The sequence below is a fragment of the Martes martes genome (genome assembly GCF_963455335.1).
Source record: "Martes martes genome assembly, chromosome: 4".
NCBI lineage: Eukaryota > Metazoa > Chordata > Mammalia > Carnivora > Mustelidae > Martes > Martes martes.
This window is the reverse complement of record NC_137891.1, coordinates 157,987,574-158,000,575: the sequence shown is the minus strand read 5'-3', so window position 1 is coordinate 158,000,575 and position 13,002 is coordinate 157,987,574. Positions and strand designations below refer to the sequence as shown.

At 59.0% G+C, this 13,002-nt stretch overlaps 2 protein-coding genes across 2 annotated transcripts in view; one reads left to right on the top strand and one right to left on the bottom strand.

Annotated features, from left to right (window-relative positions):
• SZT2 (SZT2 subunit of KICSTOR complex) overlaps window positions 1-10,128 on the top strand; it is a 52,234-nt gene extending 42,106 nt beyond the window's left edge. Inside the window, 14 exon segments of the mRNA XM_080800538.1 lie at window positions 127-394; window positions 490-569; window positions 658-783; window positions 884-1,083; window positions 2,843-2,933; window positions 3,322-3,402; window positions 3,485-3,559; window positions 5,938-6,151; window positions 6,498-6,651; window positions 6,819-6,941; window positions 7,048-7,453; window positions 7,583-7,699; window positions 9,057-9,125; window positions 9,259-10,128. Of these exon segments, the coding sequence (XP_080656664.1) occupies window positions 127-394; window positions 490-569; window positions 658-783; window positions 884-1,083; window positions 2,843-2,933; window positions 3,322-3,402; window positions 3,485-3,559; window positions 5,938-6,151; window positions 6,498-6,651; window positions 6,819-6,941; window positions 7,048-7,453; window positions 7,583-7,699; window positions 9,057-9,125; window positions 9,259-9,402 (2,148 nt within the window). The 3' untranslated portion in view covers window positions 9,403-10,128.
• Window positions 10,129-10,144: 16 nt separating this feature from the next.
• Window positions 10,145-12,801, bottom strand: HYI (hydroxypyruvate isomerase (putative)). Its single transcript, XM_080800521.1, has 8 exons — window positions 12,488-12,801; window positions 12,298-12,409; window positions 11,256-11,370; window positions 10,997-11,075; window positions 10,857-10,906; window positions 10,674-10,743; window positions 10,406-10,540; window positions 10,145-10,283 (listed from the first exon to the last, which is right to left on the bottom strand). The coding sequence occupies exons 1-8, from the start codon at window positions 12,684-12,686 to the stop codon at window positions 10,210-10,212; spliced, it is 834 nt and encodes a 277-aa protein (XP_080656647.1). The 5' UTR covers window positions 12,687-12,801; the 3' UTR covers window positions 10,145-10,209.
• Between the last annotated feature and the right edge of the window lie 201 nt (window positions 12,802-13,002).

Below are 13,002 nucleotides of genomic sequence, written 5' to 3'. Positions count from 1 at the left end.
GGGGAGAGGGACAGACTGAGGGCAGAGATAGTGGGGAGGGAGCACCTGAGAGAGGAGGCCATGGGGTGGGAGAGAGGATCTGAAGGCAAAGGCCATGAACCCATCGTGACACTCCATCTCTCTCAGGAGCCAAACCCATTCCTCCTGCCAACCATGGAAGCAGAGACCCTCATCCGGAGTGCAAGCCCCCCGCTGAGCCGCGAACAGGGCCGGCTGAGTGCCTCCTCTCGGGGTGGGGGCTCCCTTCCCCTTGACACATTCCCTTTCGATGAGGCCCTGAGGGATATCACAGCTGCCCGCCCCAGCTCCTCACTCGGCCCTGTGCCCAGACCCCCTGATCCCGTCACCTACCATGGACAACAGTTCTTGGAGATCAAGATGGCGGAGCGCAGAGGTGAGGGCCCTGGGCCAGGTGGGGGCAGTCTATGGAGTGTGGGAGGAGAGGAGTGACAGCTCCTGGGGGCCATTACTAATGCCTGTACCCCCCAGAGCTTGAGCGCCAGATGAAGATGGAGAACCTGTTTGTGACATGGCAGCAGCGTTCTGCCCCAGCCAGCATGCCCATCAGTGTGAGTGGCTCGAGCCTGTGTCCTCCCTGAGCATCCTGGGACCCCGTCCCTGGCCACCGTTCCCGTGCTCACCACCTCGTCTCCCCAGGCTGCAGAGCTAGAGACCCTGAAGCAGTCGTCCCGCCTGGTGCATTACTGTGCAACGGCCCTGCTCTTCGACCCAGCTGCCTGGCTACATGGGCCCCCCGATACCTCTGGGCCCCCCGAGGGCCAGGTGAGGCTCCAGACTCCTGGGTCTCTCCCGCGGGACCTCCCTCCACCCCCGTGGTGCGGTTGACCGAGGCTAGAGCCTGCCTTAATCTTCACTCCCCCAGCGGCGCCATCGCCCTGAGTCCAGCGCTGGGAGCCGGGAGGCCCCCACCAGCTGCGAGTCCTCAGATGCGCCCCTGCCAGGGGCCCGGGAGGAGCCGTGGCTGAAGGAGCTGAGCCTGGCCTTCCTGCAGCAGTACGTGCAGTATCTGCAGAGCATGGGCTTCGTGCTGGTCCCGCTGCGGCCCCCCTCCCCGGCCCGCAGGTGAGCACCCCTTACCCTCCCCCTCCTCCCCTCTGCTGCTGCTGCGGGCACGGCCCCACACACCCTGGCTGCCTTCGCCCCGGCTCCCTCTGAGCCCCATGGGCCTTGTTGCACGTCCCTCCCCCCAGGCCAAGCATACCCACAAGGGTCAGGGTCGCCTTCCCACGGGCCCCAGGCACAGCCTATAAACCTCCCAGCCGCCCAGGTGTGCACATGGCTGTGCACACGTATGGCTTACACACTGATGGGCTGTGTACCTCCATGCCCTGGATCTGGGCCTTAAGGATTCCTGGCCTGGTCACCGCAGGGCCCTCTCCAGGTATTTCATGTGCTTCGTGGCCCAGGAAGCCCTGTCCTTGCTGAGTTAGCCTCTCTCACCAGGGACCCCTGCGCCAGGCCCACCTGCGTCATTGTCCTCCAGCCCATTCTGGGACAGTTGTGACAGGTCTCAGTGTTGGGAAGCAGGCAGCTCATCTCTCACCACCTTGCAGCTCCGTGGAGCACAGTGACGCAGCCACGGCCACTCTTCCTGTCCTGTGTCAAATCTCAGATTCCCGTTTCTGTGGCTCCTGCTTTATGTTGTTCTCAACACCTGAGCTTCCAGAGTCTGTGTTCCCAGCCCCTTCCCAGTGGCTATGGGAACCTCCCTCTTTGTGTTGCACACAGTTACTTTTGAGTACGAGTTGTACTTCCTGAGTTGGGACACCACCTGGCCCAGAGAGCCAATTCCAACTCCTGAGCGTTTCTGAAACCAGCTCTCCAGCTCCCAGGCCTCCCACCCTCTCCCGGGCACTAGGAAGAGAGGACAGGCCTGACCTTTGGGACCCCACCCCTCTCATTTCTGGGCATCAGGACCCGAGAAGGAACTCTACTTGCTTCCCCAGTGGGTCCCCCTACAGGAGCGTCTCTGAGAGACTTCAGTTTCCATACTTTCCATTCAGTTTGAAGCTCTTCCCAAAAATCTGGGTTCCTTTTTAAAACAAAAGACAGTAGGGGCACCTAGGTGGCTCAGTCACTTGGATGTCCAGCTCTTGATCTCAGCTCAGGTTTTGATTTTCAGATCATGAGTTCAAGCTCCACACTTGGTATGGAGCCTACTTTTAAAAAAATAAATTTTTTTAAAAAGACACTGGGATGAAAAATATGTTTCCAGAGCCAAATTTACAGTCAGGCCTTCCTCTCTCACCAGTCTCACCAATCACTGTCAAAGTCTTGTTCCAATTTCCTTGAGGATCAAATGAGACATTTCTTTTCTCCAGAGGCTTTCACACACCCCACCTCACCGTCCAACCCGATTGCCAGCAAACGCTCTGGCGGTTTATAGCTGCTGATGTAATGAGTGCATCTTACTGGCCCTTGCTGTTTTCCTGGTTCACAGTACCTTTCCTGCTTCTCTTCTCCCCTTACCATTGAGTTGAGTAGGCCTATGGGACCCTGAAACAGTCCCAGCAGCCTCTTGTGCCCTAACCTGTCCCCTTTCCTCTCACCAGTGGAAAGGGGCCTCTCAACACCCCCGTGGAGCACTTCTCCGGCTTCCCCTTAGAGCAGCAGCCGCCGTGGAGCCCTGCTGCCCTGCGGTGTACACCTGGACTCCAGTCCCAGCCGCTTCCCCAACACGGTACCCCAAGCAGGTCCTTCCCCTCTCCAGTCTCATTTCCACTCCTGCAGGTCGCTTGCCCGTGAAAGTGATTGTGGGGCTGCTAGCCAGACCACTTCCCCCGCTGGCCTGCCTCATCCTCTTCCCCCCTCTTTTCTGCAGCACCAGCCGGCTACGGGCCATGGCCATCCTTGGAACGGAAGGTCGAGGCTCCTTCTCTTGCCCTAAAACCAAGACTGATGGGAGCCCCAAGGTAGTGCATCGTCGTGTACCTTCCCCGGTAGTATAATCAGCGGTGCCCCTGCCCCAGGTGTCACTGAGCCGGAATCACTGACCCAAATCCTTATCTCGGGAACAAAATGAAAGGCACAAAGAAGGCACAGGCTCTCACGTGACATGCCTGGTGACCGGAGAAGCTGAACTAACTCAAGTCTAGAGGGCTTCAGGTCCCTGACCTCACTCAATCCTGACTCATTCTCAGCAGTCCTGGGAGCTGGCCCTGCCCCGAGGCAGACAGACAGGAACATAAATAACCACCAAATGCCAGGGGTATGCTGGTACCCAAAGGACTCCCCTGCTGGTTCGAAGCTGGTGAATCCCCAACCCTTGCCCCTGAACCCTAGTGTTTCTCCTTTCTTTAGAGCACCGGCTCTCCAGTCACCACTTACCACCTGCAGCGTGCACTGCCTGGGGGCATCATCCTCATGGAGCTGGCTTTTCAGGTGAGCAGGAGGAACAGTGAGTGGGGAGAGCTGGACCCACCTGTCTCTTACCCTCCTGATCTCATCTTCACCTTCTCTCCAGGGCTGTTACTTCTGTGTCAAACAGTTTGCCCTAGAATGTTCCCGGATCCCCATGGGGCAAGCTGTCAACTCTCAGGTATGTGGTGGGGACGGAGAAATACAAGGTCTCAGGCATAGTGCGTCCCCAGTGCGCTGTGGCCAGTAAGAGGATGGGTTAGTCTGGGCCAGTGGGGATCTAGTGCTGTGGGGTGGCCAAGTTATGGCCATTCCGGCATCATGACTGGGTCATCCACCCCTCAGCCTCGCTCTGTAAGTGGGCCAGACCATATTCCACCACAGCGCTGGAGGCAGAAGCCAGTCCAGCACAGTGGCTGCTCTGGTCCTGTGGTCACTGTGGGACTGACAGGAGCCTAGTACCATGGTCAGTTAATAACTATAGATGGCCAGTGAGGACCTTTGAACATAGTGGGTAATCTGACACATGGGGACGTCAGTGCCGTGGGCAGTCCTGGCCTGATCTAGAGCTGGAGATAGCCAGGCTTTGTCAGGATTGCCACTAACACTTAGAACGAGGACCAGAGTTCCCAGCCACACAGCGTACCCCTGGCATTTGGTGGTTATTTATGTTCCTGTCTGTCTGCCTTGGGGCAGGGCCAGCTCCCAGGACTGCTGAGAATGAGTCAGGATTGAGTGAGGTCAGGGACCTGAAGCCCTCTAGACTTGAGTTAGTTCAGCTCCTTCGGTCACCAGGCATGTCACGTGAGAGCCTGTGCCTTCTTTGTGCCTCTTATTTTGTTCCCGAGATAAGGATCCGACTGGGCCTAGTCTGCCTGACTCCTCATACCTGGATAGCTCACATCCAGCCCATGGATGGTTGCCTTTGATTTGAGTGTGGACACCTAGAAAGCCATCACAGGATAAGATGACCCAGAAAAGCATGGTGACCTTACGTTCAGAAACCTGCCTGGGCCACAGTGCTCCAAAGGAGCTCTGGACAGGCAGGTACACTTCCTCACTTTGCTTTCGTGCTGGCGGAAATGACCCAGCCCCATGACTCTCTAGAGCTCCTTGAAGTCCTTGTGGCTGCCTGCCCCGATCTCCATCCAGCTAGCCTCTCTCTGCCCCTACTTGTGTAATTGCCGGTCCTGTGTACATACCTAAATTGCTGCACTGTTGCTGTTGTTGCCAAGTGCACAGTATGCAGGCTCAGCAGAGAGGAGAGCTTTCCTCTGCCTGTACACCTAAGGGGACCTGCATGCATGGAGGTAAGTGCATGCCCCCTACAACGTGCTAGTCGGTGGCAGGACTGAGGCTGAAATCTAGTTCTGTGGCCGGGAGCCCTCAGCTAACATGCCATCATGCACCATCACCGACAGTGAAGTCATCAATGTCCCTGAGCCTGAATTACGTCCCCCCGGCCTTCCTCTCTTCCTCTTCCCTCCTTCACAATCATCCCAAGCCCTTTCCACCCTAGTGCTCATGATCATCATAATCCATGGGCTGTTCAGTTTACCACACGATCTCTAACTTTACGAAGACCTCTACTTCGTATGAGGATAAGGGAGCTTATATGTCCCACACGAGACACTGTGACTCAGCCAAGACCACACAGCTACTCTGACCCCTAGGCCGTGGTTTCTTTGACAGCCAGTTCTTTCCTTTCCTAATAAGTCCTGCACCCAGTGCTTCCGTGGGCCTGGGCCTGTAGATCCTGCCAGCCCGGCACCACGGGTCCAGCAGCTGACACACTCTCAGTGATGGTGGCTTCCATCAGGAGAAGCACCAGTTCCGTGTCTCCACCTTCCTTTCTTTCTCCATCCATGGTTCATTCATTCATTCATAGATCAGTTAAAAGAGGCCCACCCTAGCCTAGCCTTGGTATGGTGTCCCAGAGGACACTTTACGAACGAGTAGAAGTTAGCCAGATTTGGGAAGCTGGGGGAACAGCATTCCAGGCAGACAGAACAAGCAGGTACAAAAGTGTGAAGAGAACATACAGTGTCCCGGGAAGAGCAGGTAGTTGAATGGGAAGGTAAAGCTGGAGACATGGGAGGAACCAGGAGAGACTTTCCGATAGTGCATTCCACACCTGGCCTCCCCTGGCCGCCTGCACAAAACTGGCACTTGGCTAGATTCTGCATAACATCATCTTCTAACGTCCTACATCCTCCCGTCTGCGGCCTAACGTTGGCCGTCCTCTCTGCCCACCACTAGAACGTACACTCCTTGAGGGCCAGGTCCGCCCCCCTCCCAGTGTATCCCCAGCGCCTCGAAAAGTATCTGGCGGGCACTAAGCAAGTATGTTTTGCATCAGTGATCTGGGCCAGACTTTAGCGGACTCGGGTAGAGTCAAAAGGCCCGTCTGTCAAAACGGTTGTAGTTTTCAGGTATGAAAAAGGGAGTACGCAGAGGGGGGCTTCCCACGGAGGGGGCTTCCCAGGGAAGAGGGAGAGAAATGGGAATGTGCCAAGCGGCCTGCCAGGTCCTGACCCGTGCCCCACCCCACCCCCCCAGCTGTCCATGCTGTTCACGGAGGAGTGCGACAAGGTTCGCGACCTGATGCACGTGCACTCGTTCAGCTACGATTTCCACCTGCGCCTCGTGCACCAGCACGTGCTGGGCGCCCATCTGGTGCTGCGGCACGGCTACCACCTGACCACCTTCCTGCGGCACTTCCTGGCTCACCACCCCGACGGGCCCCACTTTGGCCGTAATCACATTTACCAAGGTCGGTGCCAGAGGACAGGCCGGTGAACAAGAGCTAGACCCCAGAGGGTCTCCAAACCTGGGCCGATGGGACCACTTCCTGGGGCCAGACCTCCTCCTCTCCTGTCCCATCCTATCCCATATTGTTAATCGCCTCATGTCACTTGGACCGTATTCCTGTATCTCCGGTTTGTGTCTTTCTCTGAAGTTCTTCACGGTGTTTCCCATCAAAGTTTAGATCCTGAGCCACATTGGGCCCACCTCTATGTTCTCCAGGACCTTAGGAGCCCCCCAGTCCGCCGGCCTGTCAGTGAGAGCTTTAGGGATGTCTGTCTCAGGCTCAGCATCTCCTGTAACTCGCCCCTCAGGGACACTGGAGCTCTCCACTCCACTCATTGCTGCCCACCAGCTGTACAACTACGTAGCTGACCACGCCAGCTCCTACCACATGAAGCCCTTGCGGATGGCCAGGCCAGGAGGCCCAGAGCATAACGAATATGCCCTGGTATCTGCATGGCACAGGTGAACTTGGGTGTGTGGGGAGCACCAGCATGTGCTCTGGCAGAGCTGAGGTCAGGGCCCCACCCCCACCCCAGGGCAGTAGGGAGACGTGTTTTCTCCAGCCAGAGGGATGGGTGTGGTTTCATTAGAACCTCAGGGCTGGCATCTTCCCCACCCCCACCATACAGCTCTGGCTCCTACCTGGACTCCGAGGGGCTTCGTCACCAGGACGACTTCGATGTGTCTCTGCTGGTGTGTCACTGTGCTGCACCCTTTGAAGAGCAAGGAGAAGCCGAGCGGCACGTTCTACGGTCAGCAGATCCCCTACCTCGAATGTGCTCATGGCCCAGCCTTCCCAGTGCCCTTGCTCTCTCTGTGTCCCACTCTGATCACATTCCTACTTCGTCCCCACCCCAGGCTGCAGTTCTTCGTGGTGCTCACCAGCCAACGAGAGCTCTTCCCCAGACTTACCGCAGACATGCGCCGGTTCCGGAAGCCACCCCGACTGCCCCCTGAGCCGGAAGCTCCTGGGAGCTCAGCTGGTAGCCCTGGGGAGGCCTCGGGGCTTGGTCTGGCCTCTGGACCGGCTCCCCTGTTCCCCCCACTGGCTGCAGAGGTGGGGGTGGCGCGGGCACGGCTGGCTCAGCTGGTCCGGCTGGCTGGAGGCCACTGCCGTCGGGACACACTCTGGAAGCGCCTCTTCTTGCTGGAGCCTCCAGGGCCTGACCGGCTACGGCTTGGGGGGCGCCTGGCCCTGGCAGAGCTGGAGGAGCTTCTGGAAGCAGTCCATGCCAAATCCATTGGGGACATTGACCCCCAGCTGGTAAGCGGCTATGCGTTCTAGAAGGGCCTGGTTTGGAAAGTAGGGGTTCTGGCAGCAGCTGGGGTGGAGGGTGCAGAGATCTCAGGTGGCTCTCGGACAGCAGATGCAGCCCCATGGACCTTCCCCTAGGACTGCTTCCTGTCTATGACGGTCTCCTGGTACCAGAGCCTGATCAAGGTTCTCTTAAGCCGTTTTCCTCAGAGCTGTCGCCATTTCCAGAGCCCTGACTTGGGAACTCAATACCTGGTAAGTCTCCCTGAGACTCCTCTGAAGGGGGAGACGTAGCCAAAGGCCTCATCTGAGAGATGACAGGTCCCTGAAGGAGCCCCAACCCAGCTGGGTCTGCTTTGGCGGGAGGCCTAGATGGAACAGGATCCACGTGAAACCCTTCAAGCCCCGAGCACCGAGCCTCGACATAGGATTCGTGAGAGCAGTCTGGAGCTCTGACCTTAAAAGCTCACAAAAACACACGTCTGGCTAGAGATCCTGAGGGCCAAGCTCTGGAACCTCATCAGCCTTAGGGGCTGACTCCCAAGAAGGACCTCTGGGGCTTTAAAGCCTCGTCACCCAAAGCATGGTTGTCACACTGGCGGCGGTGGCAGCACCTGGGAGCTTGCTGGAATGCAGGCTCTCAGGCCCCAGCCCCGACCTGCTGACTGAGCAGGTCTAGCCTAATCCCCAGGGGCACACGAGAGGCTAAAAGCACTACCTGGGCCAGGTAGAGGGAAAAAGGCTCAGGTGTTAGCCGGACAGCATGGGGGGTTAAGAGACTGAAGCCGTGAGCCTGATGAGAGCAGTGGTTGTGGGGAGGAGACATTTGGAAGAAGACTTCCAAAAAAGTAGGCGCTGGTCCATAGGGAGGGGTCCCGCAACAATGCTTGTGAGGAAGTCGAGTTTCAGGGCCTGAAGGGGCATTCCCAGGACACTGAGGTGAGTTGGTAAGGCTGCGGTTGTGGGGGGGGCGGTGAGCAGATGGGGACACTCCTGTGGATGGGGGGAGCGCTGAAGCAGGAGTGGATTTGGGGTGATGAGTGGAGTCAGAGGTCCATGAGGCCCTCCCAGGACCACATTCTAGGTTTATGGAGGCTGGGGACCAGAGCCCAGGAGAGACCTGGGCAACACCTACGTGAACAGGTGGTCTCTGAAGCCTGGAAGTAGAAGGAATCACCTGGAAGAGATCACTGAGCTGAGCAAAGGGACAGCCAGATATAGGGGGTTAGTCCGAGGGGAGGTCAAAGCGTTGCAAGACCAAAGACAGGAGGCAAGGAGGGGTTGTGCCAAGGGTCGAGAACTGTCCGTCACTCTCAGCATGCCAGCTTTGTGCAGGGCCTCTAGACAGACGAGCTCTGAAGCCTTCCAGTCAGGCGCCTCCCCCTCATTCTGAGGAGGCTGATTGGGCTGACGGGGAGCCAGCAAGGATGAGGACGGAGGTTCAGTTTAGAGACGAGGTCCTAGGCGCCTGGAATGCAGGTGGGCTCAGGTGTGGTGATGGGAGCACGCCTTCCTCAGACCGGCCCCACTTCCAGAATGCCCTCAAGGAGGGTGAATGCTGCCTCAGGTGCCACAGACTTCACTCCCCGTGCCACTTTGTCTTTCACTGCAGGTTGTGCTGAATCAGAAGTTCACAGACTGTTTTGTACTGGTGTTTCTGGATTCCCACTTGGGAAAGACGGTAAGAATGGGTGAGGGGCTTTGTGTCAGCCTAGCGGGAGGCTTCCCCTAGAGCCTAGGGAAGTTGGGGAGCCCTGCTCTACGTGCCTGCCCTCCCTCCTCTCACCACTGCACCCCTGCCGTATTCCCCACAGTCTCTGACAGTGGTTTTCCGGGAGCCCTTCCCAGTACAGCCCCAGGACAGCGAGAGCCCCCCTGCCCAGCTGGTGTCCACCTACCACCACCTCGAGTCCGTCATCAACACAGCTTGCTTCACCCTCTGGACCCGCCTCCTCTGAGGACCAGACCACTGAATGGTACCATTCCTTGAACCGTGGGGGTCCGGAAGCTTGCCCACTTGAAGCAGGACTGACCAGCCCTTCTGGGCCCAGACTGAAGGGGACACCAGAAGCTTTGTGACTAGATCTCGAGTCTGCAGCCCCGGCCTCACGGTGGGAGCTGCCCTCCTGAGCACTTGCCACTGTTGACTGGCCCAGGCTCCAGAGGGGTAGCCCAACTCCCTGAGGTGCCCATCTCCTCTCAGTCCCCTGGGCCCTTCCAGGAAGGGACTCCACCTTCCTGCTCACCTGGTGGAGTCCCAGGAATTCACAGCAGTTGGCAAGCACTCAACCCGAGAGCTCCCCTGCCTGAACGCCGCCTCCAAGGCCCTAATGGCCGGCAGCCACCCCGCCCTGCTTTGAGCCCTCTGGTCTTCATTGCCCACTTGAACATCATTGCTGGACGTTGCCACTGAGATACGTCACCTTGGTTCCAATGCCCGCTCTGCCTCTGAAGCCCCTGTGACCACAGGCAAGTCCCTTAGCTCTCGGACCTGTGGTCTGTGGTGTGTAAATGAAGAGGTGGACTCAGAAACCCCCGTGTGCGCAGGAGACTGGAGCACTTGAGTGTGAGCCAGACGTCCCTTCTCTTCCCTTCTCACCAGGCGGGAAGCAGCCCCGGGAGAGTGAGGGTTTAGACACTGTGTGTCCTCCCACTGCCCAATAACACACACATGGGACAATGTTCGGCAGGTGGTCTTTAATGCAGGAGATGCAGGCCACTCGGGGCCCTGTCCCCCAGAGGCACAGGGGGTGCAGGGCGGACCCTCACCGGCCAGCCTGAGGGTGGCCCCGCCTGTCCCAGTATGCACGAAGCCAACTCAAGCCCTCTGCTGTGTCTCCTGAGGAGAGAGGGAGACAGTGGCATCTCGGCCCGTGAGGAGAAGAGCAGCCATGTCCAATACCTGTCAGTCCAGAGCTCCCTTCCCCCAGGGCCCGGCCTGGAGCCCCAGCTCCCCCTCACCTTGAGGCCGGTACTCGCAGCCCACAAAGCCCTTGTAGCCTTCCTCCTCCAGCAGTTGGAACAGATAGGGGAAGTTCAGCTCTCCAGGGCTGTCGGGCTCCCCTCGGCCTGGGACCTGTGCCACCTGCACATGCCCTAGACACAGATGGTGGCAGGTGGGGGGCCCAGGCTGCAGCTGAGGCCTGAGGGGCGGACGCGAGGGGAGGTGGGGGTTGAAGGAGTGGGAGCACAGCACACAAGAAGGAGCAAAAAAAGAAACCCCTCTCACCAACGAGGGGCAGGAACTCCCGTATATTCCCTGTCAGGTTCCCGTCCATGATCTGCCAGTGGAATAGGTCCTGGGTAGAGAATACTAGTCAGAGACCCTGCAGGCCCCCCTGCCCTCACCCCCTTCTCCCCAGATGTGGGGAACACTGGGCCTTCTGAGAAGCATTTCCTTTCTTCCACTTACCATCTGTAACTGGAGGTTGGGTCTTCCGACCTTCTGTAAGATGCCTGCCGCTGGGAGAGAAACCGGGGAGGGCGCCGTGAAACCCAAGGAGAGCGCAAGATTCAGAGGGGACTGGGGGAGGCACAGGGCTGCGGGCCTACCCTGCTGGGGGGTGTCCAGGAAGTACTGGGGGTCGGTGATGCGGGTGTTGATGGGCTCCAGCAGTCCCACGAGGCCCTCCTAGCACCACAGCGGACCCGTGAACAGAGCTCTGCTCGTTTCGTGTCCCCCCTCCGCCAGTCACTGGTGAAACCCATCCCTGTTCCCTCTGAGCTGGGCTAGTGCCCGGCCTCGTGCCTCATTTGCTCCCATTTGCAGGCGTTCATGTAAGTACTCGACTCTGTCTGTCCTTGGTCTCACCTGAGCCAAAACTCCAGCTGCGTGCCTCAGGTTCTCCAGAAAAACTGTCTCCATTTCACTCCTGACTGCTGCTCGGTCAGCCCCCTGGGGTACTCGGCCAGCCATCAGGTGAATCCTGGGGGGAGGTGGCACTGGAGGAGGCTGGGGAGGCCATCCTGACAGCAGCAGGGCCTCATTCCTGTGGCTCCTTGAGCGCCCCTCCAGCTGTCCTCCCTATCCCCCGCTGGCTGGGCTGTCACCTGCCCTCCTGTGGCAGCCTGAGGCCAAGCCCTTTCCCAGGTACCATCCTCCCGCCTGAGAGACCTCTCACTTAGCGCTCCAGTGGCCCCTCTCTTCGGGGCTATAAGCATGCAGGTCAGCCTCACTTTCTAGCAGGTATTTTGACCCTTCCCTTAAGTATCCTGTGCTGCTCGTCTCCACTCCTTGCAGCTGTTCCCTAGATCCTTCCCATCTGTGCTCTGCCCCCACCACTCACCAGTCGTGACCCCTGTTGCCGTTTATTTGATCCGCCCCACTCTGCCTCTTCCACCTCCTGCCATCACCTGATCTCTCTTGGCCACACCCAACTCCAAAGGGCCCCATCTCCAGCCTCAGGAACTCTGCTGAGCGCCCCAAGCCTTCTCTTGGTCTCTGGTCAGTGCACCCTTGCCTCCCGTGCTCCCTACATCAGGCAAACGCGTGTTCATTTCTTTGAGCCCCAGTTCAACATCACTACCTGTAAGAAGCTTCCTCTGATCCCAGACAGTTGCCATAAACTGACCCTCAAATGGATCACTCCCTGTGTTTACTTTGCTATCTCCCTCGTCAGAGTTCCTGGCACGGGATCCCTGCATGAAAGTGTGGCAAACACAATGACACAGGACAAATAAAATACAAAAGGCAATTGACAAAGGACCGGGGCTGGCAGAGTGGAGAAGGGCCAGTGCGCAGACTTCTGAACTTCTCCAACCTGGCGTTCCGTTCTCCTAGACCCCAGACGTGGGGCAGGGGCTTGGGGGAGACAGGGCAAGGTGGGGAGGAGGTGGAGGAGAGGGTAGGATACCTGGGACAGCCCAGAGCCTTGGCGTACAGCACTGCTTGTTCCAGCCCCTCTCGGAAGGCCGCTTGCCTCCCCGGAACAGCCCCCAGCCCCATTTCCCCTTTCTCTCGGTCTCCTGCGGAGAGAACAGGCCTCAGACCCGGCTCGCGTTCCCGGGCCTCCCGGAGCCCCCCGCTCCGGCCCCGCGGCGCACCAGGGGGCGTGTTGATCAGCACCAGCCGCAGCCCCGCTTCCCGCGCCGCGCGCGCCAGTGCATCGGGCGGCTCCGCGTACGGCCAGGCCACCTCGGCGGCCTCGAAGCCCGAGCCGCCGGCCGCCCGGAGCCGCGCGGGGAGCCCGGGGAGCTCGGGGAACAGCCACGACACGTTGGCCGAGAAACGGAGCGGAGCCATGACCGGCCGAGTACACGCGCGCAGGGCAGAGTCCAGGACCCGCCGGAAGGCGGAAGCAGGCGGGGCGCCGCGAATCGGACCTGACCTGGCCGGGCGGGGAATCGCCGATCCGGGGGAGGGCGCTGCGGGGCCAGGGTGGGCCCGGCTCGGGAGGGCGCGCCTGGGGAACCCGATCCGAGGGGGGGCGCGCTGGCGCCGCGAGCCAAGCCAAGGGACCTCTGTGCCAGCCTTTTTTGGTTAGAAAAGCATTGTAGGGTGAAGACCGAGGACGGTCCAGAAAAGTGACATTTTCGAGACTGGAGAAAGGGAAATGCGG